Below are 23704 nucleotides of genomic sequence, written 5' to 3'. Positions count from 1 at the left end.
CCAGTTACTATTTTACCTAATCCCAACTAACAGGCAAAACTACAAGAAGAAGGAGAAGATAAACAGTAAAGAAATTCACCAAATATTACCAAAAAAATCTAGTACAAGTTAAAAGCACAAAAGCTGGAATCTTTTTGCGTATTTAATTTCTTTGTGAATCTCTCTCTCAAGGGTGAGTCCGGAGCCGCAGAACCCAGGTCGGTTTTCACGTGGCTGCCTGATCCGTGCCCTGTAAATTTTGATGGTCAGCGACACTCCATCCCTCCTTTCCCACTGTTTCATATATATATATATATATATATATATGCATATAAATGTTTTGGTTTTATATGTTATCTTGTTTTTTAGTATATTTATTGAATTCTGTGTGGTATTATATTATCTTGGTTTGGGGATTTGAAGTTTGTGGGGGAGAGAGAGGAATGTCAACTAGTGACTGTAAAGGTACAATTTTTTTTTCAGTTTTTAAACATTTTGAAGAAGCTAGAACAATTTGAAGCTGTTAAATTAATCTGGGTTCTGGTTTTTTAGTTTGTATGGAGGTTTTGTGAAGTGTATGCTAGCAACCCACTTTGGAGATGCTCTAGGGATCATGAGGATTGTGAATTATTGACCTTTTCTGTGTAGATTTTCTTGGAGTTACGGGAATCGGAAAAGTTTGATTGCTTTTTTTACATTGAAATGGTGGTGGGTTTCTCTCCTTTCCACTTTCGTGAAGGTTTTCGGGTCCGGGAGATTCAAGTGAGTAGGTAATTTTGCTGTGGTTTTGGATTTTGTTTTCGGGGGTTTTGATAACTTCTTGATTGTTTTTGGGAGCTCATAGTTTGTTATTTCAATGTAGGGGTTGTTGAATTTTGGTTATGTGGTATTGAAGTACTTGATTTTCGCGGCTGGGGTTGATTGAAATTAGCTCTACTTGGGGAAGAAATAAAGAACAAATGGAGGGTAGAGAGATGTCGTCGGCGTCTTTGAACAAGATGAATAGTTCTAGAAGCAGCTCTAGTCAATCAAAACCTGGGGTTCATTTATTTTCGCAGACGCCCGTTGATGCGAAGCTTGACATAGACTTTCGAGAATCTCAACAGTTTTTTGATTACTCTGCTTCAGTTGACTGCAATATCTCATCTTCCACTAGCAAAATCCCCTCCAGCACTGTATCTGCTTATCTCCGAAGCATGCAGCGAGGAAGCCTTATTCAACCATTTGGTTGCTTGATTGCTGTTGATGAGAAAAACTTCACTGTTCTTGCCTATAGTGAAAATGCCCCAGAAATGTTGGACTTGGCCCCTCATGCTGTTCCAAATATCGAGCAGCAAGAAGCTTTGACTTTTGGAGCGGATGTGCAGACACTCTTTCAGTCCTCAGGTGCTGCTGCATTGCACAAAGCAGCCCAGTTTGGGGAAGTTAATCTTCTCAACCCCATATTGGTGCATTCTAAGACCTCCGGTAAGCCCTTTTATGCAATTCTACATCGAGTTGACGTTGGTTTAGTAATAGATTTGGAACCAGTAAGTCCAGCTGATGTTCCAGTGACTGCTGCGGGAGCATTGAAATCTTATAAGCTTGCAGCCAAAGCCATCTCAAAATTGCAGTCCTTGCCAAGTGGGGATATATCATTGTTATGTGATGTTATAGTTAAGGAAGTTAGTGATTTGACGGGTTATGATCGCATAATGGTGTATAAATTTCATGAAGATGAACACGGGGAAGTTATCGCTGAGTGCCATCAACCTGACCTGGAACCTTATCTGGGTTTTCATTTCCCAGCCACGGATATACCTCATGCTTCTAGATTCTTATTTATGAGGAACAAGGTTAGGATGATATGTGATTGTTTAGCCCCTCCAGTTAAAGTAATCCAGGACAAGAAATTAGCTCAACCATTGAGTCTTTGTGGATCAACATTGAGATCTCCTCATGGTTGCCATGCACTGTATATGAAAAGTATGTCTTCCATTGCATCTCTTGTGATGTCTGTTACAATCAACGACGATGTTGATGAGATGGACAGTGATCAGCCGAAGGGAAGAAGAAAATTATGGGGCTTAGTGGTTTGCCATCACACAAGCCCTAGATTTGTTCCATTCCCTTTAAGATATGCCTGTGAGTTCTTGATACAAGTTTTTGGTGTACAGATCAGCAAAGAAGTGGAGCTGGCTGCTCAGTCGAGGGAGAAACATATATTAAAAATACAGACTCTGCTCTGTGACATGCTTATGAGGGATTCCCCTGTAGGGATTGTTACTCAATCGCCTAATGTGATGGACCTTGTTAAGTGTGATGGAGCTGCATTATATTACAGGAAGAAATTATGGTTGCTTGGCGTTACCCCGACAGAAGCACAAATTGAGGATATTGCTGAATGGCTTCTCAAGTACCATAGTGGGAGCACAGGCTTAACTACTGATAGCCTTATGGAGGCTGGTTATCTAGGTGCTTCAGCCCTTGGCGATGAAGTTTGCGGAATGGCTGCTATTAAGATTACCTCAAAGGATTTCCTTTTTTGGTTTCGGTCCCACACCGCAAAGGAAATCAAATGGGGTGGAGCAAAACATGATCCTGATGACAAGGATGATGGAAGAAAAATGCATCCAAGGTCATCATTCAAGGCTTTCCTGGAGGTGGTTAAGCGACGAAGCGTGCCTTGGGAAGATATTGAAATGGATGTCATCCATTCTTTGCAGCTAATACTGAGAGGATCATTACCTGACGAGCCTGTGGATGATTCCAAAGTGATTGTGAAGGCTCCATCAGTTGATGATAGGATACAGAGAGTGGATGAACTGCGCATTGTCACAAATGAAATGGTTCGACTTATTGAGACAGCTGTAGTTCCCATTTTTGCTGTTGATGCCTCCGGTACTATAAATGGGTGGAATACAAAAGCATCTGAGCTAACAGGGTTAGCTGTTGAGCAAGCTATTGGTATGCCGTTAGTTGATATTGTTGGAGATGATTCAATTGAAGTGGTGAAGGACATGCTCTCATTCGCATTGCAAGGTGACCCTACTATTCATCCTTTGACAATTTAAGGATACTAGATTACCTAGTATAAAAGATTTTAAAATCATCACAAACCTCCCTTTTTGTTCTTTTCTATTGCATTTTCTGGATTATTATATGATGATTTTTTCACTTTCCATATGTATATAGAAATAGAAAGAAATCCATCATCCATGTCACTCCTTTATAGGTATTTTACTTTGTAAATAGAAAAATTGACACTAGCTGCGGACTGATTTGCGATTATGTTTCTCTAGATGATACATAGACCACAATAGGTGACTCGGAGATGCTCATAAATCAGAATAGTCATTGGATGTTGCTTTACCTTAAGTGTCTTTTGTGATAAATTGAACATATTGTCAAATGGATAATGGTGAATGGTTGTATAATTAGCAATATGGTGTTCTAATTGTTAAGAGCATTTTTTTTCTGGGATGTCTCCTTTTGTATTCCTTCAAGCTTCTGACTTCGTGAATTTTCACAAAAGTCAAACCGGATGATTCCCTTGTTGCATAAGCTTTGGTTGTGTGTTCTGCATGGGTTGCTCCCTGACCCACACCACTCTTTACATTAATAATACCCTTTGTAAGTAGTAATTTGGTTTCACTCTTTACATAGCCATTGCATACGAAGTTTATAAAATAAAGACGGATATGTAATAACTTAGTAGTGTGCTTTTCTTTTACCTTATATACATTTTCCCTCATACACTTCTTGGGTTCCTTCTCCTTTGTCTAATCTGCAATTTGTCTGACGTGGTTGTAAAATGGCAGGTGTGGAGAAGAAAAATGTTGAAATCAAACTGAAAACATTTGGCCATCAAGAAAGTAACAGTTTTGTAATCTTGGTGGTCAATTCATGTTGTAGCCGAGATATAAAGGAAGATGTAGTTGGGGTTTGCTTTGTAAGCCAAGATCTTACCAAAGAAAAACTGGGTATGGACAAGTATACCCGTTTGCTAGGTGATTATGTTGGGATTGTTCGAAGCCCATCTGCACTGATTCCTCCTATATTTATGACTGATGAGAATTTTCGTTGCTTGGAGTGGAATGACGCTATGCAAAAATTGTCTGGCTTGAGAAGGGAAGAAGCAGTTGATCGGATGCTCATTGGGGAAGTTTTCACTGTGAAAAATTTTGGTTGTCGTGTTAAGGGTCATGACACTTTAACCAAGCTTAGCATTCTACTAAATGGGGTAATAACAGGCGAGAATGTTAGTAAATTGCATTTTGGGTTTTACGATCAGCAGGGTAATTATGTTGAAGCATTACTTTCTGCCAACAAACGAATTGATGCATTGGGAAAGATAACTGGGGTTTTGTTCTTTTTACATGTGGCTAGTCCAGAGCTTATGTATGCTATGCAGATGCAGAGAGCATCAGAGCAGGCTGCAGCTGATAGTATTAAGAAACTGGCATATGTTCGTCAAGAAATCAAAAAGCCTCTAAGTGGGATTATGCTTATGCATAATCTGATGGGGTCTTCTGATTTAAATGAAGAGCAGAAGCAGTTACTTAGGAAGAGAAGATTGTGTCAGGACCAATTGGCCAAGATTGTTGATGACACTGATCTCGAAAGTATCGAGGAATGGTATGTTGTTTTTTTTTTTTTTTTTTTTTTTTTTTTTTTTTTTTTTCATTTTTCCAGATCAAGTTGTGACCCTATCAGTTTTCTTCCTTCAATATCAGATTTAGATTGTAGCGCCTACTTTTATATTTTGGAATGGCAATAAAAGAAACTTCGTAACTTGTTTTCATATTGATCCTGATTCATGAAGAAGAATAATCCCTTATCGTTTGCACTAATTTCAATTCTATTTGCAGCTACATGGAATTAAATTCTAGTGAATTTAACCTTGGGGAAACTGTGGAGGTTGTCATATATCAAGTTATGGTTTTGAGTCAGGAGCGGCAAGTGAAGGTCATCCATGACTCACCAGCCGAGGTGTCATCCATGCTCTTGTATGGAGACAATTTGAGGCTACAACAAATTCTGTCTGATTTCTTGACAAACACACTCCTTTTCACCCCTGCATCGGAAGGATTGTCCATTGGGCTCAGAGTAACCCCAAAGAAGGAACGTATAGGCATGAAAATGCACATTGTTCATCTGGAGTTCCGGTAAATCTCACTTCATATTGCTCATTATGGAACCCGCCATCTGACAGCCTAAATTAAGACTGCTAACTTCAGTTGTGTGGTTAACATTGCAGTATCACTCATCCAGCACCAGGAATTCCAGACGATCTAATTCAAGAGATGTTTCACAACAGCCATCGAGTCTCAAAGGAAGGGCTAGGCCTACAAATGAGCAAGAATCTGGTGAAGATCATGAACGGCACTGTATGTTATCAGAGAGAAGCAGAGAGAGCAGCCTTTATAATACTCATAGAATTTCCGCAGGTTCACCAGATTGGCAGATAAACCTTCTGGGCTATGTATATTACACACAGAGAGGCAACACTCCCACTTCAGTTGACTGACACTTAAACCGGCGTGGCATGTCCATAACTAAATGGCTGTATCAGTCAGCGTCGGGACCAACAATTATTCAGAGGCTGGAGGATACTAATTTTTCACTGGCAAGCTCGGTAAGCTGCAATATTAATTAGAGATTTTAGAGTAAGTAATAACGTTTTTGCTTCAAGGTCGACACCAAGATTTTTGAAGCAAATACAGACCAAGTTCAGCGGAAGACTTCCTGGGATCAATCTCTTTATTCATCTGCATCCTCATCATTCTTTATCAAAAGTTTTCGTGTTCCCGCTCTCTCTAGCCTGTATACAACATCAAGTCGAGATTTGGAGAGGGGTGGTTTCGGATATCTGAATAGGTCAGGTGAAGGCAGTTTGATGCTTGGAACTTATGTTAATTTAAAGTGTATATGCTAACCCTTGGTAAAAGAGAGATTCTTGTGCTCTTGATGAAATTGAACTATGCTAATGTTGTCTACGTACTTCAAATTCAACCATGCTTTATGTTGTGGCCTGAAAGTTGGACACCATTTCGACATACTGGCACCAAGACATGAGCTTCTCCCACACAATGTTCGTGTCTTCGATCGGAACCCTTTTGTCTCCGGCAGCCACGAAGAAGTTCGTTACTTCCAAACTGGCCTGAAATGAAGAAGTCAGTCAAATCATGAAAATCCGAAACTCGAAATCATGTCATTTTATTGTGTTTTTTACTGTACATCAATACTTAAAATATAAAAACTTGAAAAACGCTATCATAATCTGACGTAGCACCAATTTAAAAGTCTACTAAACCATCTAATTAGTCCAAGCTTCATAAGTTTTTGTTTTCAATCAAATCTCATCAATATCAACATTTGTAACATGAAATTTTATATTTCACAAAATTCAACATGAAATTTCAAAACTTCTTTTTGCTCTCTTATTTTGGGTGACCGTTTAAATCGTTAGACCCAACGGTAGTGCACAGAGCGCGCGCAGTCATGGAGCCTGAAACGAAGTTAAGAAACGGCGACTCTGTTTGAAAGTCTCAACCTTTCCACCAAATCGCGCGAAAATCCATGAAAGAAAGCACAACCTTCGTCCTCACCAGACTATTATGTTTCGCTGCTTTCTCTCCTTCACTCCCTCTCGCTCTCACAGAAAACTTCCCCACCGTTCAAACCCTGCTCTCACAACATCTGCCGCCGCCTCCCCTGCCGTCTTAAGCCCACCGCGCGCCTCCCTTTTCTTCCAATCTCAAAAGCCAACTCGCCATTTGATCCCATTCAAGAGCTTGGCTGATCAGTACACATCATCCGAGCCGCAGATTAAAACCCAAGATTTGGATCATGCCAGCACTGGTGCATATGGGTATCTTGCTACTCGATTCAGGGACTCGCGTACCTCAAACGACGCGCAGAACTTTCATTTGCAGATTTGCAAACTTGGTTTTGCTAATGATTTGTTTTTGTGCAATACTCTTATCAATGTTTACGTCAGAAGCGGTGCTTTGGTGGAAGCAGGCATGCTGTTCGAGGAAATGCCTGACAAGAACTCGGTTACTTGGGCTTGCTTGATTTCGGGGTATACCCAGAATGGCATGCCAAATGAGGCGTGTGCCCATTTTAAACGGATGGTTTCTGGCGGTTTTTCGCCTAGTCCTTACGCTTTTGGTAGCGTTCTTCGAGCTTGCCAGGAGTCTGGTCCTAGCAAGCTTAAGTTTGGGATGCAAACACATGGGTTGATATCTAAAACGGATCATGCTTCTGATATGGTAATGGCTAATGTGCTGATGTCAATGTATGGGAAATGTTTGGGGCCTGTTGATGATGCTTACCGGGTTTTTTGCGAGATAAAGATTAGAAATTCAATATCTTGGAACTCAATTATTTCAGTTTATTGCCAAAGAGGTGATGCAGTCTCTGCATACAAGCTTTTCTCGAGCATGCAAAAGGACGGTGTAGGTTTCAATTTGAAACCTAATGAGTACACATTTGGTAGCTTAATAACTGCAGTTTGTTCTTTGGCTGATTCGGGTTTGAGTTTGCTTAAGCAAATGCTGACCAGGATTAAGAAATCTGGAATTTTACAGGACTTGTATGTGGGTAGTGCTTTGGTTAGTGGATTTGCAAAGTTTGGGTTAATTGATTATGCTAGGAATATTTTTGAGCAGATGAGTCAGAGGAATGCAGTGTCAATGAACGGGTTGATGGTTGCATTGGTGAGGCAGAAGCGAGGAGAAGAAGCCACTGAAGTTTTCATGGAGATGAAGGACTTGGTTGGAACAAACCTTGATTCGCTTGTGGTTCTTTTAAGTTCTTTTCCTGAATTTTTGGTTTTGGAGGAAGGGAAAAGAAGGGGAAGAGAGGTTCATGCATACGTAATCGGGGCTGGTTTAATTTACAGAAAAGTTGCAATAGGTAATGGACTGGTTAATATGTATGCTAAATGTGGCGCTATTAATGACGCTTGCTCAGTTTTCAGGCACATGGCTGACAAAGACTTAATCTCATGGAACTCTCTAATCTCTGGTCTTGACCAGAATGAGCGTTTTGAAGATGCAGTCATGAACTTCCGTGACATGAGGAGATCAGAGTTGATGCCTTCAAATTTTACATTAATTAGTGCTTTGAGTTCATGTGCAAGCTTGGTCTGGATCATGTTGGGACAACAGATACATTGTGAAGCACTTAAATTGGGACTTGATTTCGATGTTTCAGTGTCAAATGCTCTTCTTGCATTATATTCCGACACTGGGTATCTTAGTGAATGCCGAAATGTTTTCTTCTTAATGCCGGAGTATGACCAAGTGTCATGGAATTCCATAATTGGGGCTTTAGCTGGTTCAGAGGCATCAGTTTCAGAAGTTGTACAATATTTCTTGGACATGATGCAATCTGGGTGGGAGCTTAATAGAGTAACACTTTTGAGCATTCTTTCAGCAGTTTCATCTCTCTCACTTCCGGAGCTGGGCCAGCAGATTCATGCTGTAGTCTTAAAATACAATGCTATCGAGGACTGTGCTATTGAGAATGCACTAATTACTTTCTATGGAAAGTGTGGAGGGATAGATGACTGTGAAAGGATATTTTCTAGAATGTCTGAGAGAAGGGATGAAATAAGTTGGAATGCCATGATTTCTGGATACATACACAATGAGCTCTTGCCCAAAGCCATGGGTTTGGTCTGGTTTATGATGCAAAGGGGTCAGAGATTAGACTCATTTACCTTTGCTACCGTTCTCAGTGCTTGTGCCTCCATAGCGACATTAGAACGTGGAATGGAAGTTCATGCGTGCGGGATAAGAGCTTGTTTGGAATCTGATGTTGTAGTTGGAAGTGCACTTGTTGACATGTACTCAAAATGTGGAAGGATTGATTATGCTTCAAGGTTCTTTGAATCAATGCCAGTGAGGAATGCGTATTCTTGGAATTCACTGATATCAGGTTTTGCTCGTAATGGACAGGGACAAGAAGCTCTGAGACTTTTCGCGCAAATGAAGCAACAAGGTCAGATGCCAGATCATGTTACTTTTGTCGGGGTCTTATCAGCTTGTAGCCATGCAGGAATGGTGGATGAAGGGTTTCACCATTTCGAATCCATGACCAAAGTACATGGACTGGCTCCTAGGATGGAGCACTTTTCATGTATGGTTGATCTTCTTGGCAGGGCAGGAAAACTTAATATGATAGAGGACTTCATCAACAAAATGCCAATGAAGCCTAATGTTCTTATTTGGAGGACAGTTTTAGGGGCTTGTGGCCGAGCTAGTGGTCGCAACACCGAACTAGGTAGAAGGGCTGCTGAAATGCTATTAGAGTTGGAACCCCAAAACGCTACAAACTACGTGCTTCTTGCTAATATGTATGCTTCTGGAGGGAAGTGGGATGATGTGGCCAAGGCGAGGATGGCAATGAGGAAGGCATCAGCAAAGAAGGAAGCAGGGTGTAGTTGGGTCACCATGAAGGATGGTGTTCATGTGTTTGTAGCAGGAGACAAATCACACCCGGAGAAAGATTTAATATACGATAAACTGAAGGAACTCAATGGAAAAATGAGGGATGCAGGATATGTGCCTGAAACGAAATTTGCGCTTTATGATCTTGAACAGGAGAACAAGGAAGAACTCCTGAGCTATCACAGCGAGAAGCTTGCGGTTGCATATGTTCTTACTCGCCCGTCACAGTTGCCTATAAGGATTATGAAAAACCTCCGTGTTTGTGGTGACTGCCACACCGCCTTCAAATATATATCGAAGATTGTTGGTAGGCAAATAGTATTGCGAGACTCAAACAGATTTCATCATTTTGCAGATGGCAAGTGCTCGTGCGGGGATTACTGGTAATCGACTAGTAAGCACTTGGTACTGATTGAGATTGAGCATAGTTGACAATGTAAGATTCTGAAGCGGATCATGAGTGGGGAGGACTGCCCTTGATCAACTAGGAAGCTTCAGTTTCGGCATTTTTGTACAGTAATTTAGGGTTTGTTTGTAAGTGCTTTTAAAATGACTGAAAGCGCTTTTAGAGAAAATTCTGTGGATTCCAAAAACACTTATGTCCTTCATGCAAGAAGCACTTAACGTCGTTTCCAAAATTCACTTGCATTTTTACTAAAAATTGGCTGCAAAAACATTTTTACCAAAAGCGCTTTCAACCATTTTAAAAACACTTCTAAACGAGTCCCTTATTGATTTGGTTAACCCTTTTGTATCAATCAAATTTTGTCTAATTTAAGGAATTTTGTGCAAGGAATTATGTGAACTTGCTAATATCCAGCGTAGCTTTCGATAATTATGTACTTAATGCAGGGAAATTCAAGCTCTTCATGTCACCTGGTAATTTTAATTTAAGCAAATGAGAATGGAAGTAAAAAGTAGAGAGGTTAAATTGAAGAAAATGAGAGTGAAAATCGCAACTCTTTATTAAAGTTTGTGGCGTTTGTGTAAAAAAACTTATAACTTAAGTGATTGAAAACGTTATCAATTGAAATCGTGGATTAAAATATGCCTTCAAATTCCTCGTCGCATGACATAAGAGGTGTTCGGCCCAATATACTGTGTGGCACGTGGTCTTTTAGGATGGAAAGTTTGACGGCATCGATCAAAAGCCAATGAGAAATGTTTTGTTAAATTTAGAGACGTAAAATATCAAAATTTTAGTCAATGTTTTAAAAAATATTTGGCATTATTATATTTTGTGTAAACGAGTGATTGTTTATCCTTAAAAATATAATTTCATCATAAATTACAAAATAAAATGACATATATATTATGATGTATTAGAACATAATGAAAACATAAGGAACAAGCATATAATGTGTTCATTTAAGTATTTAACAAGTCTCTTACAATTTATTGAAAAAAATAAAATGTAAAATTAAAGTTATATATTTTATCTAAGTGAGTCATGACCTAGGCAGGTGCCTAGGTGAGTCTGGGCAGGTTAGGTGGTCTAGGCGGGTGCCTCAGCAGGTCTAGGCATTATTCCTTAATTTTCAAACGCCTAGACACTAACCGAGGCGGTGGCCAGCCACCTAGCGTCTAGGCGAGGCTTAGGCGGCACTATTCGGAGGTTTTAAAAACAGTGATTTTAGTTCATGGACTAATTCTAAGCACAGTTCTAAATTTTAAACTTTACTCTATTATTTTTCGTCCGCCTAAGAGGCGCTAAGCGGGAATTTTTAGAACAATGATTTTAATTCATAGACTAATTCTAAACATGGTTCTAAATTTTACACTCTATTAATTTTTGTCATTACAAACAATATTCTACACTAATATTCTATTTTAAGTTTAGGCCTTCCATACTTTTTGGTCTACACCTGTAATATCAGATAAACACAAATCAACTTTTGCTAACGTTTTCTGTGGGCCCACAACTAACATATTTCAATTGGGCCCATTTGCTTGTTTTATAATATTATCTCAAATTCACCAAAAACAACTGAAATTCCTCTGCGGAGAGAGAGACGATGAAGAACCCAAAGCGCGAACAAAAACACAAAAAGGGGTTATACTTTCGCTCGCATTTCCGTATCGGGTATGTTATTTTCTCTCTCAATTCATCACTTCCTGCTCAAAGTTCGAACCTTTACCTCTTCACTGCCACTCTAACTTCTGGGTTTTTTTTTTTTTTTTATATAATTGTGTAATTTTTTGAATTTCTGGACCTAAACACTTGCAGACGCTCTGCGACTCCACATTGTCTTGGCCTGAATAATTTGAGCCGTTCGAGATTTTGAAGGCAATTTTTGTTACCGGTAAGCTCCTTTTTTGTATTAAATTTGTAAGTTTTTTATTTTTATCTGTTTCACTGTCTTAAAGATCAATTTTTTTGGGGTATAGAACAATTTGAATTCATGCTTGTTGCTGAGTTTCTTTTAATTTTTTCATTTAATTTACCTACCTTTTTGGATCATGATATGTGTCTTTTGTGGAATTTCGATTCGTTGTTAGTTTATGCCAAATTTTCATTTTTGTTCATTGATTTAGAATTCACTATCTTCAGCTAGACTCTGTAGTGTTAACTCTTTAGGAAGGATATGGAATTTAAGGAAAGACTTCCCCTTTCTCCGCCTTTCTCCGCTGCGTTTTTTGGGACTAAAATCGCATGATGAATTATGTATAAATGTATTTTTCCTTGTTTATACAGTCTGAATCAAATGCTAACTTTTTGTTCCAAGTATTCGTTTTTTTCTTCGTTTGCAGTTTGTTTGGCTAAAGGTTACTGGAAAAACTTGTTGTGTTTCTTTAAGGATGGCGATGAAGCCCTCGAACATGTGGCTTCGGCGCCAACAGTGCCCATGTGGAGACTGGAAGTGTTACATTAAGTATGAAGGAGATGAGTTGACATCAGTAAGCTCTCAGCATGTGAAGAGTGAAATAGCTCAGTCTTCGTCATCATCAGAAGCTGTCTTCACTCCATATGTTGGTCAAATATTCAAAACTGATGATGATGCTTTTGAATACTACAGCAACTTTGCCAGGAAGAATGGGTTTTCAATTAGGAAAGCGCGCTCGACAGAAAGCCAAAACTTAGGAGTATATAGACGAGATTTTGTTTGTTACCGGTCTGGATTTAATCAACCGAGAAAAAAGGCCAATGTGGAACATCCTAGGGAGCGAAAATCAGTACGATGTGGATGCGATGCAAAGTTGTATTTGACAAAGGAAATTGTTGATGGTTTTTCGCAATGGTATGTTTCACAGTTTAGTAACGTTCATAATCATGAGTTATTGGAAGATGACCAAGTGCGCTTACTTCCTGCATATCGTAAAATACAAGAGGCTGATCAAGAACGAATTCTTTTACTCTCCAAAGCTGGGTTTCCTGTAAACCGGATAGTAAAAGTGTTGGAGCTAGAAAAGGGGGTTCAACCTGGACAGTTGCCCTTCATAGAGAAAGATGTTAGAAATTTTGTTAGGACTTGTAAGAAGACTGTTCAAGAGAATGATGCTCTGCTCAATGAGAAAAGAGAGAATGATATGCTCGAACTTCTTGAGGCCTGCAAGGCTATGACTGAGAGGGATCCAGATTTTGTCTATGATTATTCTGTAGATGAAAATGAAAAGGTTGAAAATATCACATGGTCATTTGGCGATTCCATTCGCGCATACAATGTTTTTGGTGATGTAGTTGCTTTTGACACTACGTATCGTTCAGTCACTTATGGATTGCTCCTTGGAGTATGGTTTGGTATCGATAATCATGGCAAGGCAATTTTCTTAGGATGTGTGCTACTACAAGATGAAAGTTCTCATGCATTTGCTTGGGCTTTACAGGTTCGTGGATGTAAATTCTTTGGTCAAACCTCATCAGTCTTCTTGTATTTCCTTATGATTTTCTTCTTTTGAACAGGCTTTTATGCGATTTATGAGAGGAAGACATCCACAGACTATTCTTACCGATATAGACTCGGGGCTCAGAGATGCTATAGCAAGCGAATTGCCAAATTCAAAACATGTAATATGTATATGGCATATTTTATCCAAAATATCCAGTTGGTTCTCTTTGCCCATTGGATCACAGTATGCAAACTTTAAAGCCGAGTTTGATATGCTTTCTCATCTGGAGAATGTTGAAGATTTCGAGCATCAATGGAACATTTTGGTTGCTCGGTTTGGCCTTGTATCTGATAAACATGTAGCTTTGTTGTATTCTTACCGAGCATCCTGGGCATTTTCTTACATTAGAAGTTACTTTCTCGCTCGTACACTGACAGCGGAGTTTTCATCGTCTTTGGAGTCATTCTTGAAACGAATTTTGAATGGACAGACATGTCTGCAAGTATTCTTTGAGCAGGTAAGGTTTATTCGATCTTTTGGTGCATGTACGTTCAGATTTCGATAACTGCGTCATTAAGTTCTGTTTTGGGATCTTGAAGGTTAGTATTGCTGCCAACTTTGAGAACCAGACCAGAGAAGGGATGCAATATATGCATGTCAAGACCGGCATGCCTCTTGAAGAACACGCACGGAATATTCTTACACCTTATGCTTTCAATGTCTTACAACGCGAAATTGTTCTGTCTGAGCAATATGCAGCAACAGACTTGGGGAATGGATCCTTTCTTCTGAGACACTACAAGAAATTGGATGGAGAGTGCCTTGTCATTTGGATGGATGATGAGCAGATTCACTGTTCCTGCAAGGAATTTGAGCATTCTGGGATTTTATGCAGGCATTCCCTTCGCGTACTAGTAATGAAGAATTACTTTCAACTCCCTGAAAAATATTTTCTGCTCCGTTGGCGGCTAGAGAGTTCCCTGGTTTCTTTGGATGATCAAAATGCTCAAATCAGCAGCGATGAGTGTGCTCGGGCATTCCACGGGCTTGCTGATACCCTGTTGACAGAGTCATTGATCTCCAAGGACAGGTTTAATTACGTTCATAGCGAACTTACGAGTCTTCTCGAGCATGTTAGGAAGATGCCAGTGATTGACGAATGTGCTGCGATTGCTGCAGCCACTAACATCAGCGAATCGTAGTCGTCTTTGTTCATAAGATTCAACTCTATGTATGAAATGCGTTGGTGTGGAAGGCATCAAATTGTAGTGCTTAAAATTAATAAGCTCACTCTCGAACATTTGTAAACAAAATTTAGAAACATGAATACAGAATTTTTATCAACCCCGGTCTGCTCAAATTGTCCGGATGGGTGTCAATCTTTCGGCGTTATTTACTCTTCAGATGTATCAGTGGTGCTCTTTGGAGGATGTTGGAGTCTTCTTTCTATCCACTTGGAGCTCGAGGGCTTTGTTTCGCTTGTTTTCGGACAATTGTTGGTCGCGCTGGTTCCGGCTGTTCGGTTGATGTCCTTCCAACAGCTGCGGTGGTCACGGTTTTTCTTTTGTTTTGGGCTTTAACCTTCGTTTGGGCTCGCTTCGCTGCACTTTCGGAGCTGTATCCATGTTGTGTGCTTATTGTAAGCCGGCCTTTTTCTTGTAAATTTGTTTAGTAATAAAGTTGACTTGTTTCCAAAAATATAAGGCTTAAATGTTATAATGGTCGATGTGTGTTAGTCATTGGGGCAATTTAGTCCACGTGTTTTCAATTTGGCAAATTTGGCCAATTTGGTCATTGTGTTTATCTTCGTGAGCCAATTAAGGAAATTTCCATCTAATATTTGTAAAAAAATTCATAAATTATTATAAACTTAGTTATATAATTATTTATTTGATTTAAAATATTTAATAAAAATTTCCTAACGTTATTTCCCTCTCTTTTCTATGTCATAACCTTAATAATTTTTCAAATTTGAAGTTTTTTTTTTCTCTTATATGTGTTATTTCTCATTAATAATTGGCATTTTTTGTAAATTATATCTCTTATAATTTTTCTTATGAATTTTTTAACATATATTGAATGAAATATTATTAATTGGCTAACAGAGATAAACACAATGACTAAATTGACCAAATTGAAAACACGGAGACTAAATTGACCATATGACTATAACACATAGACCATTTTGACCTTTAAGCCAAAATATAATACATATGAGAAAAATTATTTCTACACACTTTTTTCGTCTTCTGCACACGCATATTTATTTATATCTCTCGATCCTCCTCTAAATCAATTAATCAAATGATCATAAATAAAAATAGGAGTGCAGGGAACGAAAATGGCGTGCTGAAAGAAATCAGTTTCTTATCGGGAAATAATGTAAATTGTAAGGTGCGTTCTAAGATAGGTCACCTTCCAATGTATATCGGGACAAATGGAGTTCACCGACCTCAATTTAATGTTCTGCATTGACAGTGACTTGATAGCCGGATTGCAGACGCGACGTTTCTAATTTCCTCAAAATTTTGATGTTGTCTTGATATCCTACTTAAATGCAGTTTCCGTCTACTTTTGAATCATGTATTGTCGGAATGTGTATTGCTATGAAACGGACGTCAGTTTTTTATTAAAAAATGAATGAAATGTTGATATGTCTTTTATAGAACATACGATATTAATATTAATGAAAATAAAAAACAGACGCCGTGTAAAAAAAAAATTCGATGATGGTAAAAAAATGCTGCTTCTTTGTAAATATTCTTCAATTAAAGCTTCAGCAGGTTACATCATTAGTTTCAAACACACCACTGACCACGGCATATGAACAAAGACTTTCTCATCACACATTCTTGCAGAATGGGGTCACTAAAATTTTGAAAGTCTCTCTAGGTCCTTGTATAAAGTTCAATGTCCTTCGTTGCCAAACGACAAGGCAATACTTTCAACAATTCAATGTCTTCTTTACGGTCCTAATTAGTCATTTCTACTGGCTCACGTCACATAAATTAAGGGTTCAGACTCATTTCTCTCTTCAACAACTCGGATCACATGCTCCTTAAGCTTTGGACACAAAGATCCGGAAAGGATCTTTGTTCATTGGACTGGACTACCAAGTCAATGAAAATTTCAAATTTGTAGTTTTAATTTTTTCATAAACGATAGGATATTTAAAAAAGTACTATTACAATGTATATTAAGTCATTGGGTAAGTTCTAATGAATTATGTTTTAATATCGAATTCATAATATTATATATATATATATATATATATTTTTTTTTTTTTTTTTTTTTTATCCGTGTGATTCAAACACGAGACGTCCTTGAGTCTGAGTGAAGACGTTATAGTACTAAACTAACTAATCATGTGGCCATGGCATTATTTTGTATGAAGCCACACAAGAAAACGTCTGATTGGGGTTGTCGTGTTTAATGTCTCCCACTCCACCGTTGTGTTTAATTGCAATATTTGTGAGTGCTTGCCTCAAAGGAAACCAAGTCGAGTGCCAAGTCTATTTCACTCTCATTATGCTCCCTCTGCCCTTTTTTTCATCCTTTTCTGATTCCCATCATTTTTGTTTCTCAATTCAAAAGGGGAAATGTGGGTCATAATGAAATTATATATTGTGTTGACGGTAATATTAGGTGACATGAGAAATAGACCTCATTAATATTGTGTGTGATGGTAAGAGGAAAATGTAACAATGGTCCTTAAGTTTTGACCCAATTGGAGTATTGCCTCTCAACTAAATCCGTTACCATTGATCTCTTAGCTTATCAAAACGTACAAATATGGTCCTTTTCTTCAAATACGTTAAAACTTCTGTCAAAATGAGTCACTGGTCACACATGTGAGAATGATCAAAGAGCAAATATGAAAACCCAAATGAAAAAAATTGTAGCAATAGTCCCTCAACTTTAACCCAATTGGAGAAATGGCCCCTCAACTTTAACCCAATTGTAACAATGGTCCTTCCAATATGACTCATTTTGACGGAATTCTAACAGAGTTGACGAAAAGAACATAATTGTATGTTTTGATGAGTTAATTAAATGATAAATGGTCATGTATTTTTAGTTAAGAGATCATTGCTTTAAATAGGTTAAAATTGAGGGATCATTACTACAATTTTCTTTGACGATAACATCACATGACGAGAAAATCAGACAAGAATAAGACGATTTTGATGAAATAGATATCATGTTAGTAAATGGTGATGCATAGTTAGTTGGTGGTGCAGTTTGTGTCTGTTTCTTGTGACTTGTATGCTCACCTTATGAGAATGTTGTGCATCGCATTAGGCACTTAATTAAGCTCGTTAAGATGTCAAGATCTCTAAGCTTTGTCGGATGGTCAGTTTGTGCCTGCTAAATCAACACCAAAAAGTATAGAAAATATGCACACCTTGTTCCAACCATGGACATAACTGGACAGCTCATCATGTACACATGCAACTAAAGTTTATAAAGATTGTAGCATCAAGGTTTCGATGGAGGGCACAAAACATGATTAATTCTCCATTTAAATTTGGATTATGGATTATTAAAGTGGTGTTGTATTATCGGATGTATGTTGTCGAACATATATTTAGATCTTAATTTGGAGTATAGAATTATAACATAATGTTTTATTGTCAGACTTGCGTTGTCGGACATATATTTAATTTAGACTTGAATTTAGAATATGAATTTATAAAATAGTGTTTTGTTTAAAGACATATATTTAGATTTAAATTATTAGCATATTATGGTTTTGTCACTTTTCAAGTGTTCGCCACCATACTTCGATTTCGGTATTCATTTGAATATTCGAGTTAGAATGTGTCATTTTGGACCATATTGTCTGATTAAAATAACGAACTATTGATAACGCGACAACCTAATGACGAAGAGAGTTTCTAGTAGCTTGACGAAGCACAGCACATACATCCATGTCTTACATACACATTATTGACTGGTAGACTGCGTCTTATTTAAGGTATGATCAGACAAATTTGAAGTCTTGCACGAATTGGACAATTTGTTCGGGAGTAATTGTCTTGTTCTGAAAGACCTGGAAACCAAGAGTCAAGTGCGCAATTGCTTGGTATCTTCTCCACAGCTGTAGAAATTTTTAATTGTGATAAAAACACAAGTAGTACACCACGTGTTTTAATTGAAGTGGTGAGAAATTTTATTTTTTAAGTTATTAACTTTTTAGCATACATATCCAACCATTTGTATAATGACATGTAGTGTATCACCCCGTGTATCGGTCTGTTGACCCTAAAAACTACCAAGCCTACGTGGCGCGCAGGCCGAGTAATCTATAAGCTAACTACCCCCTTCGGTGAATGCGGGGCGTGCCAACTCGTCGGCCGAGCTCGGCCGAAGAGTAAATTTGTTGATGTTGGGTGCGCGTCTAACTTCTGCATCTTGCGATTGCGGCCGAGAAAGGAACACGTCTTGGCCTCTTGGGCTCTCGAACCTGAAGACAAGGTTACTATTCTTACGAAGTTCAATATCAAATTCGGCTTTCAATGTGCAAAATGTAATAACTTGTAACACCTCACTTCGCCGAGAAGGCTGATAAGATGACCTCGACCAATAAGGATTCAGAAATCCTTCTCGACCGAGACTTGGATAGGTAATCAACCATCCTCGCCGCAGTGTTGTTGATGCAAACGGAAGATGCTGCGAGATCAGCTGATTCTATGGTGACAGGGCTATCTATGTCGACTTAAGATATCACCGGTTGCTTTCACAGTGCTGTTGATGCCAACGGAAGATGTGTCAGCGAAAAGAGAAAATAAAAAATCTCAAAGTTATTGAGAGAGTTTGCGCAGGGCAGTTGTGTGTTGAATTGGAGGTCCCTTTTAACATTCCACAGCCTTATGTATTTATAGGGTCGTGCTCACGTAATTCACGTTTCACGCATTCTGGCACGCACACGATTTTTGTGCAAGTCAATCGTGACCCAAATTTTTTCGTGACCTTCTTGCTAGAACCGTGCAACCATGCACCAATGGAATTGCATCGCCTTAACCTTGACCCCACACGTTGCATGCAATTCCATCCTTTCTCATCTTTATCTACTTGACACAAATTCAATTTGCAATTCTAGTTTTGATCAAATAGAAACACACAAGGAATATTCTTTATCTATCCCATCTGATCACCCCACCATTCCTTATCTTTTGGTACTCATCAGATACCATCATTACCGAGGTAATTTGCACGCATATTCGGTTTCGAGCAAATTTGGCCCTTATCCTTTTTCACCATCTTTATCTCCATAAGTGCATGGAAGATAATCTTTTAACCCACCACGTTGGCTCTCAAACCAGTCGCATAGCAATTTGAACTGACATTGATCTCCTTTGCTTCCAAAAATATACTTAAGATAATTACTACGAAAATCCAATAGTAATATCTAGAAAAATATGAAATCCAACGGTTTAGAACCCATTCATTCAACGACCTTGATTGTTCGGGCCGATAGTGTAAAATAGGGTCCAAACATTGCCCCCCCCCAGTTTCCTTGAGCTTCGGTTCGTAAGCCGAATGGTTAAGGAAACTGATTTGCTCCTCGGAGTCGCCGACTTCAAGCACCTTAATAGACCACCTCGACCATCCCATAATTGGTGGATGACTTGGTTGGGCCACCGAGAAAACTAGGCTGAGAGAAAAGACCATACTCGGCAACAATACACCCCGCCGAGCTCGGTATGTATGGTTATATAATTTTGTAAAGCAGGCCGAGGGGAATTGGGTGTATAACTATTCGGCCAGAATTTTATTTTATTTTATTTTTTTCTAAATGAAAATAAAAATAGCCGAACCATAGTCAGGAGGAGGCCAACGATGCTTTAGTCCAAGTCGAGATCTTGTAATAACAAAATTTTGAAATTGATTTTGCTCTAGGCCGAATAAAGAATCATCTCCAAATACTTTTGACTCGGCGAAATATTTTTTATCATCGGCTGCCAAATGTATTGAACAATTACTATGCCCCCCGGGCATAATAATTTCGGCTTTTAATTCAAACATCTTAGCCGAACGAGGTTTCTCCATATCGGCTTTATTGCCAATAATCATATCAATTGTCGTGGTTTCTTGGGCTAAGCCAATGTTGCGACCTTATTCGTCATTGGAGCGCTCCTCTAACGAATCATTTTCTGAGTCAATTTGTGGCTCATAAATTTGAACATTTTCTTCTAGGCCTACCACACTTTCGGTCTCGACCAACAAAATAGGTGGCCTTTGTTCTTCAACCAAATTAACAATTTTCTTAGGCCGAATATTGGTTGTGGCCAGAGCAGAAATTTGCCCCCCAGCCTTTTGCCTTTCAGAAATTCTTCCCAAACTCTCGAGGAGTTGTTTTTGCTTCTTTAATAGGAGATGACACTCTTCCCATGAAGCCTAATCGAGATAGATCATGTGAACTTCGTAGTTTTAGCACTGGGTCCCACTGGGCGTGCCAAAATGTTGACTCTAAAAACTACCAAGCCTACGTGGCGCGCAGGCCGAGTAATCTATAAGCTAACTACGTCCTTCAGTGAATGCGGGGCGTGCCAACTCGTCGGCCGAGCTCGGCCGAAGAGTAAATTTGTTGATGTTGGGTGCGCGTCTGACTTCTGCGTCTTGCGATTGCGGCCGAGAAAGGAACACGTCTCGGCCTCTTGGGCTCTCGAACCTGAAGACAAGGTTACTATTCTTACGAAGTTCAATATCAAATTCGGCTTTCAATGTGCAGAATGTAATAACTTGTAACACCTCACTTCGTCGAGAAGGCTGATGAGATGACCTCGACCAATAAGGATTCAGAAATCATTCTCGACCGAGACTTGGATAGGTAATCAACCGTCATCGCCGCAGTGTTGTTGATGCCAACGGAAGATGCTGCGAGATCGGCTGATTCTACGGTGACAGAGCTATACATGCCGACTTAAGATATCACCGGTTGCTTTCACAGTGCTGTTGATGCCAACGGAAGATGTGTCAGCGAAAAGAGAAAATAAAAAATCTCAAAGTTGTTGAGAGAGTTTGCGCAGTGCAATTGTGTGTTGAATTGGAGGTCCCTTTTAACATTCCACAGCCTCATGTATTTATAGGGTCGTGCTCACGTAATTCACGTTTCACGCATTCTGGCGCGCACACGATTTTTGTGCAAGTCAATCGTGACCCAAATTTTTTCGTGACCTTCTTGCTAGAACCGTGCAACCATGCACCAATGGAATTGCATCGCCTTAACCTTGACCCCACACGTTGCATGCAATTCCATCCTTTCTCATCTTTATCTACTTGACACAAATTCAATTTGCAATTCTAGTTTTGATCAAATAGAAACACACAAGGAATATTCTTTATCTATCTCATCTGATCACCCCGCCATTCCTTATCTTTTGGTACTCATCAGATACCATCATTACCGAGGTAATTTGCACGCATATTCGGTTTCGAGCAAATTTGGCCCTTATCCTTTTTCACCATCTTTATCTCCATAAGTGCATGGAAGATAATCTTTTAACCCACCACGTTGGCTCTCAAACCAGTCGCATAACAATTTGAACTGACATTGATCTCCTTTACTTCCAAAAATATACTTAAGATAATTACTACGAAAATCCAATAGTAATATCTAGAAAAATATGAAATCCAACGGTTTAGACCCCATTCATTCAACGACCTTGATTGTTCGGTCCGATAGTGTAAATTCGGGTCCAAACACGGTCACATTGAAAAATCTCTCCCGAAGCTGGGGATAAACATTGCAAAAACATAAAGCAAGAGCAAGAATCAAACATATCCATAAAATTAAATTAAAATTAAATTACACGAAATTAAATTCAATGGAAAAAAATTGAAATCAAGGATATTTTATTATATTTGGTTTTTTTCTAAATGCAAATTTGGGCCTGTCCTTGCAACTAATTGAAGTCCTTGGATTTATACGAAGAATTTTTCCTACTGATTCATGACTTTTGGTTACTTGTTGCAATCTTCAACTAAGAACGTGGACGTGGACTGGGATGTGAATACTTTTCCAAGTCCTTATCCAATCTCCAACCATTTGTTTGATGTGGAACATTTTGCGGATCAGCCATTTATTATTAGAGGTGAAGTTTGTTAGATAATTATTATGCCCTTAACTTAAAGGTGTTACAGAAATAGGTTAACAATGTATATTAAGCTAAAATTCTTCGTTATGTGAAGTATCATCTTATATATGGAAAGATAGACAAATATATACACTAAAGACGATTAAGCAGCCAGAGAAACAGCTAGGCAAAACAATATGTATCAAATTGACATACTTAAGTAAGCACGTCGCATCTTTATATCAGCAAATGTGATACAAATAACTTTATTTCCACGACATTTCTCCCACTGAACCACAATCTTCTGATTCACTTAACATACTTATATAAACTTGTCACATCTCTGTATCTAATGTGATAAGTAAATATGGTACAAATAATTTTATCTTGTTTAGCCGGGGCATGGCATTTTGTATTTCACTGGACCCACGTTATGGTTTCAACAGAATTCAAACGATAATACAGAAGAAACAATACCCCCAAAATTCATCAAGTAAAAATAAAAGTAGTCTTTTACAATTAATAAAACTAGGCTGTTAGCTCTTATGATCTCACTGGAAACATCAAAACATGATTGACTGTTGGACTTCAAGTTTAATTCCTTCCTTCACTCTCCTAATGAAATCATCACACTTCTTGTTCAACTCCTCTGCACTCAGCACTTCAACCCCTTCCTCTTCATACAAATCATGATCGTCCACCACAAGAGAGTTGTTTCTGCAGTATTCATTTTCCTCCTCAGCAGAAATCAAAACCCGTTTTTCTTCTTCCACTGACACCAATATTTCATCCGCTCTTGCTTTCACTTGCTCGATTTCGACGTTGACAACTTCTTCCTTTGCTTTTGGAGATTTTGTTGCCTTGGTTTCTGCCAATTCAACTGTTTTTTGCCGGCTTTCGACACTCTTGAGATCGTTTTCTTCATTGGTGAGATTGGAACTTCCTGGTGGAGAAGTTCCAATGAGACCGGAGTTCTTCACAATGAACACCAAGAGCCCATTGCAAAGTAAAAACATGTAGTTCTTATCGAAATTTATAGAAAATGTGAAGGAATTGAAGGAGTCGAGAAAGAAGGAGATCAAAGAAGAGTAAGAGAGCAAGACTGAAAACACTGAGACCGAGAGTAAAAACTTGATCACTTTGTGGGATTGGTTGAATTTGAATTGGCCTGCAGATTGGATGCTTGAAATCTTGATAGAATCCATGGATTTCGGAGAAATTGCTCGAAGGGTTTTCCGAAATCGCGATGAGATGGTGGACAAATGTGATCAAATCAGATAGCAGTGAACAGAGAGTGAGTAGAGAGCTTTTGGTTTTGCACTTGACAAGGAAGCTTTTGGGTGCTTTATATAAGTGTAGAGTTGTGAATATAAAGGA

The 23704-nt window shown here is 38.7% G+C and overlaps 4 protein-coding genes across 12 annotated transcripts; 3 read left to right on the top strand and 1 right to left on the bottom strand.

Annotated features, from left to right (window-relative positions):
- Positions 1 to 20: 20 nt before the first annotated feature.
- On the top strand, positions 21 to 5998 carry LOC126582195 (phytochrome C). Of its 7 annotated transcripts, none has more exons than XM_050246232.1 (6): positions 21 to 244; positions 628 to 741; positions 842 to 3000; positions 3780 to 4596; positions 4830 to 5126; positions 5219 to 5998. In XM_050246232.1, exons 3-6 carry the CDS (start codon positions 939 to 941, stop codon positions 5427 to 5429), a joined length of 3387 nt encoding a protein of 1128 aa, XP_050102189.1. In that variant the 5' UTR covers positions 21 to 244; positions 628 to 741; positions 842 to 938; the 3' UTR covers positions 5430 to 5998. The 7 variants fall into 7 exon arrangements, with proteins under 7 accessions (XP_050102189.1, XP_050102186.1, XP_050102192.1 ...); XM_050246229.1 differs by having other exon boundaries at positions 628 to 749; XM_050246234.1 differs by lacking the exon at positions 21 to 244 and adding an exon at positions 397 to 444.
- Positions 5999 to 6144: 146 nt separating this feature from the next.
- LOC126582197 (putative pentatricopeptide repeat-containing protein At5g09950) lies at positions 6145 to 10234 on the top strand. Its single transcript, XM_050246236.1, has one exon. It carries the CDS (start codon positions 6579 to 6581, stop codon positions 9804 to 9806), a length of 3228 nt encoding a protein of 1075 aa, XP_050102193.1. The 5' UTR covers positions 6145 to 6578; the 3' UTR covers positions 9807 to 10234.
- A 1157-nt stretch (positions 10235 to 11391) lies between these two features.
- LOC126583904 (putative protein FAR1-RELATED SEQUENCE 10) lies at positions 11392 to 14626 on the top strand. 3 transcript variants are annotated; one of them, XM_050248448.1, is made up of 5 exons: positions 11392 to 11502; positions 11647 to 11722; positions 12218 to 13244; positions 13321 to 13764; positions 13847 to 14626. In XM_050248448.1, the coding sequence occupies exons 3-5, from the start codon at positions 12219 to 12221 to the stop codon at positions 14447 to 14449; spliced, it is 2073 nt and encodes a 690-aa protein (XP_050104405.1). In that variant the 5' UTR covers positions 11392 to 11502; positions 11647 to 11722; position 12218; the 3' UTR covers positions 14450 to 14626. The 3 variants fall into 3 exon arrangements, with proteins under 3 accessions (XP_050104405.1, XP_050104403.1, XP_050104404.1); XM_050248446.1 differs by having other exon boundaries at positions 12171 to 13244; XM_050248447.1 differs by having other exon boundaries at positions 12146 to 13244.
- A 7899-nt stretch (positions 14627 to 22525) lies between these two features.
- LOC126634082 (uncharacterized) lies at positions 22526 to 23672 on the bottom strand. The gene has a single exon (XM_050304562.1). The coding sequence runs from the start codon at positions 23530 to 23532 to the stop codon at positions 22891 to 22893; it is 642 nt and encodes a 213-aa protein (XP_050160519.1). The 5' UTR covers positions 23533 to 23672; the 3' UTR covers positions 22526 to 22890.
- Between the last annotated feature and the right edge of the window lie 32 nt (positions 23673 to 23704).

Source organism: Malus sylvestris, chromosome 9 (assembly GCF_916048215.2).
Source record: "Malus sylvestris chromosome 9, drMalSylv7.2, whole genome shotgun sequence".
Lineage (NCBI taxonomy): Eukaryota > Viridiplantae > Streptophyta > Magnoliopsida > Rosales > Rosaceae > Malus > Malus sylvestris.
The sequence above is the reverse complement of the archived record's forward strand: the minus strand, read 5'-3'. Positions and strand labels throughout refer to the sequence as shown.

Coding starts and splice junctions, on each gene's coding strand:
- LOC126582195 (XM_050246235.1), top strand. CDS start 939: ATGGAGGGTAGAGAGATGTCGTCGGCGTCTTTGAACAAGATGAATAGT. Junction 4,597..4,829: donor CTCGAAAGTATCGAGGAATG/GTATGTTGTTTT, acceptor TTCTATTTGCAG/CTACATGGAATTAAATTCTA. Junction 5,127..5,218: donor ATTGTTCATCTGGAGTTCCG/GTAAATCTCACT, acceptor TTAACATTGCAG/TATCACTCATCCAGCACCAG.
- LOC126634082 (XM_050304562.1), bottom strand. CDS start 23,532: ATGGATTCTATCAAGATTTCAAGCATCCAATCTGCAGGCCAATTCAAA.
- LOC126583904 (XM_050248448.1), top strand. CDS start 12,219: ATGGCGATGAAGCCCTCGAACATGTGGCTTCGGCGCCAACAGTGCCCA. Junction 13,245..13,320: donor CATTTGCTTGGGCTTTACAG/GTTCGTGGATGT, acceptor TCTTTTGAACAG/GCTTTTATGCGATTTATGAG. Junction 13,765..13,846: donor TGCAAGTATTCTTTGAGCAG/GTAAGGTTTATT, acceptor GGGATCTTGAAG/GTTAGTATTGCTGCCAACTT.
- LOC126582197 (XM_050246236.1), top strand. CDS start 6,579: ATGTTTCGCTGCTTTCTCTCCTTCACTCCCTCTCGCTCTCACAGAAAA.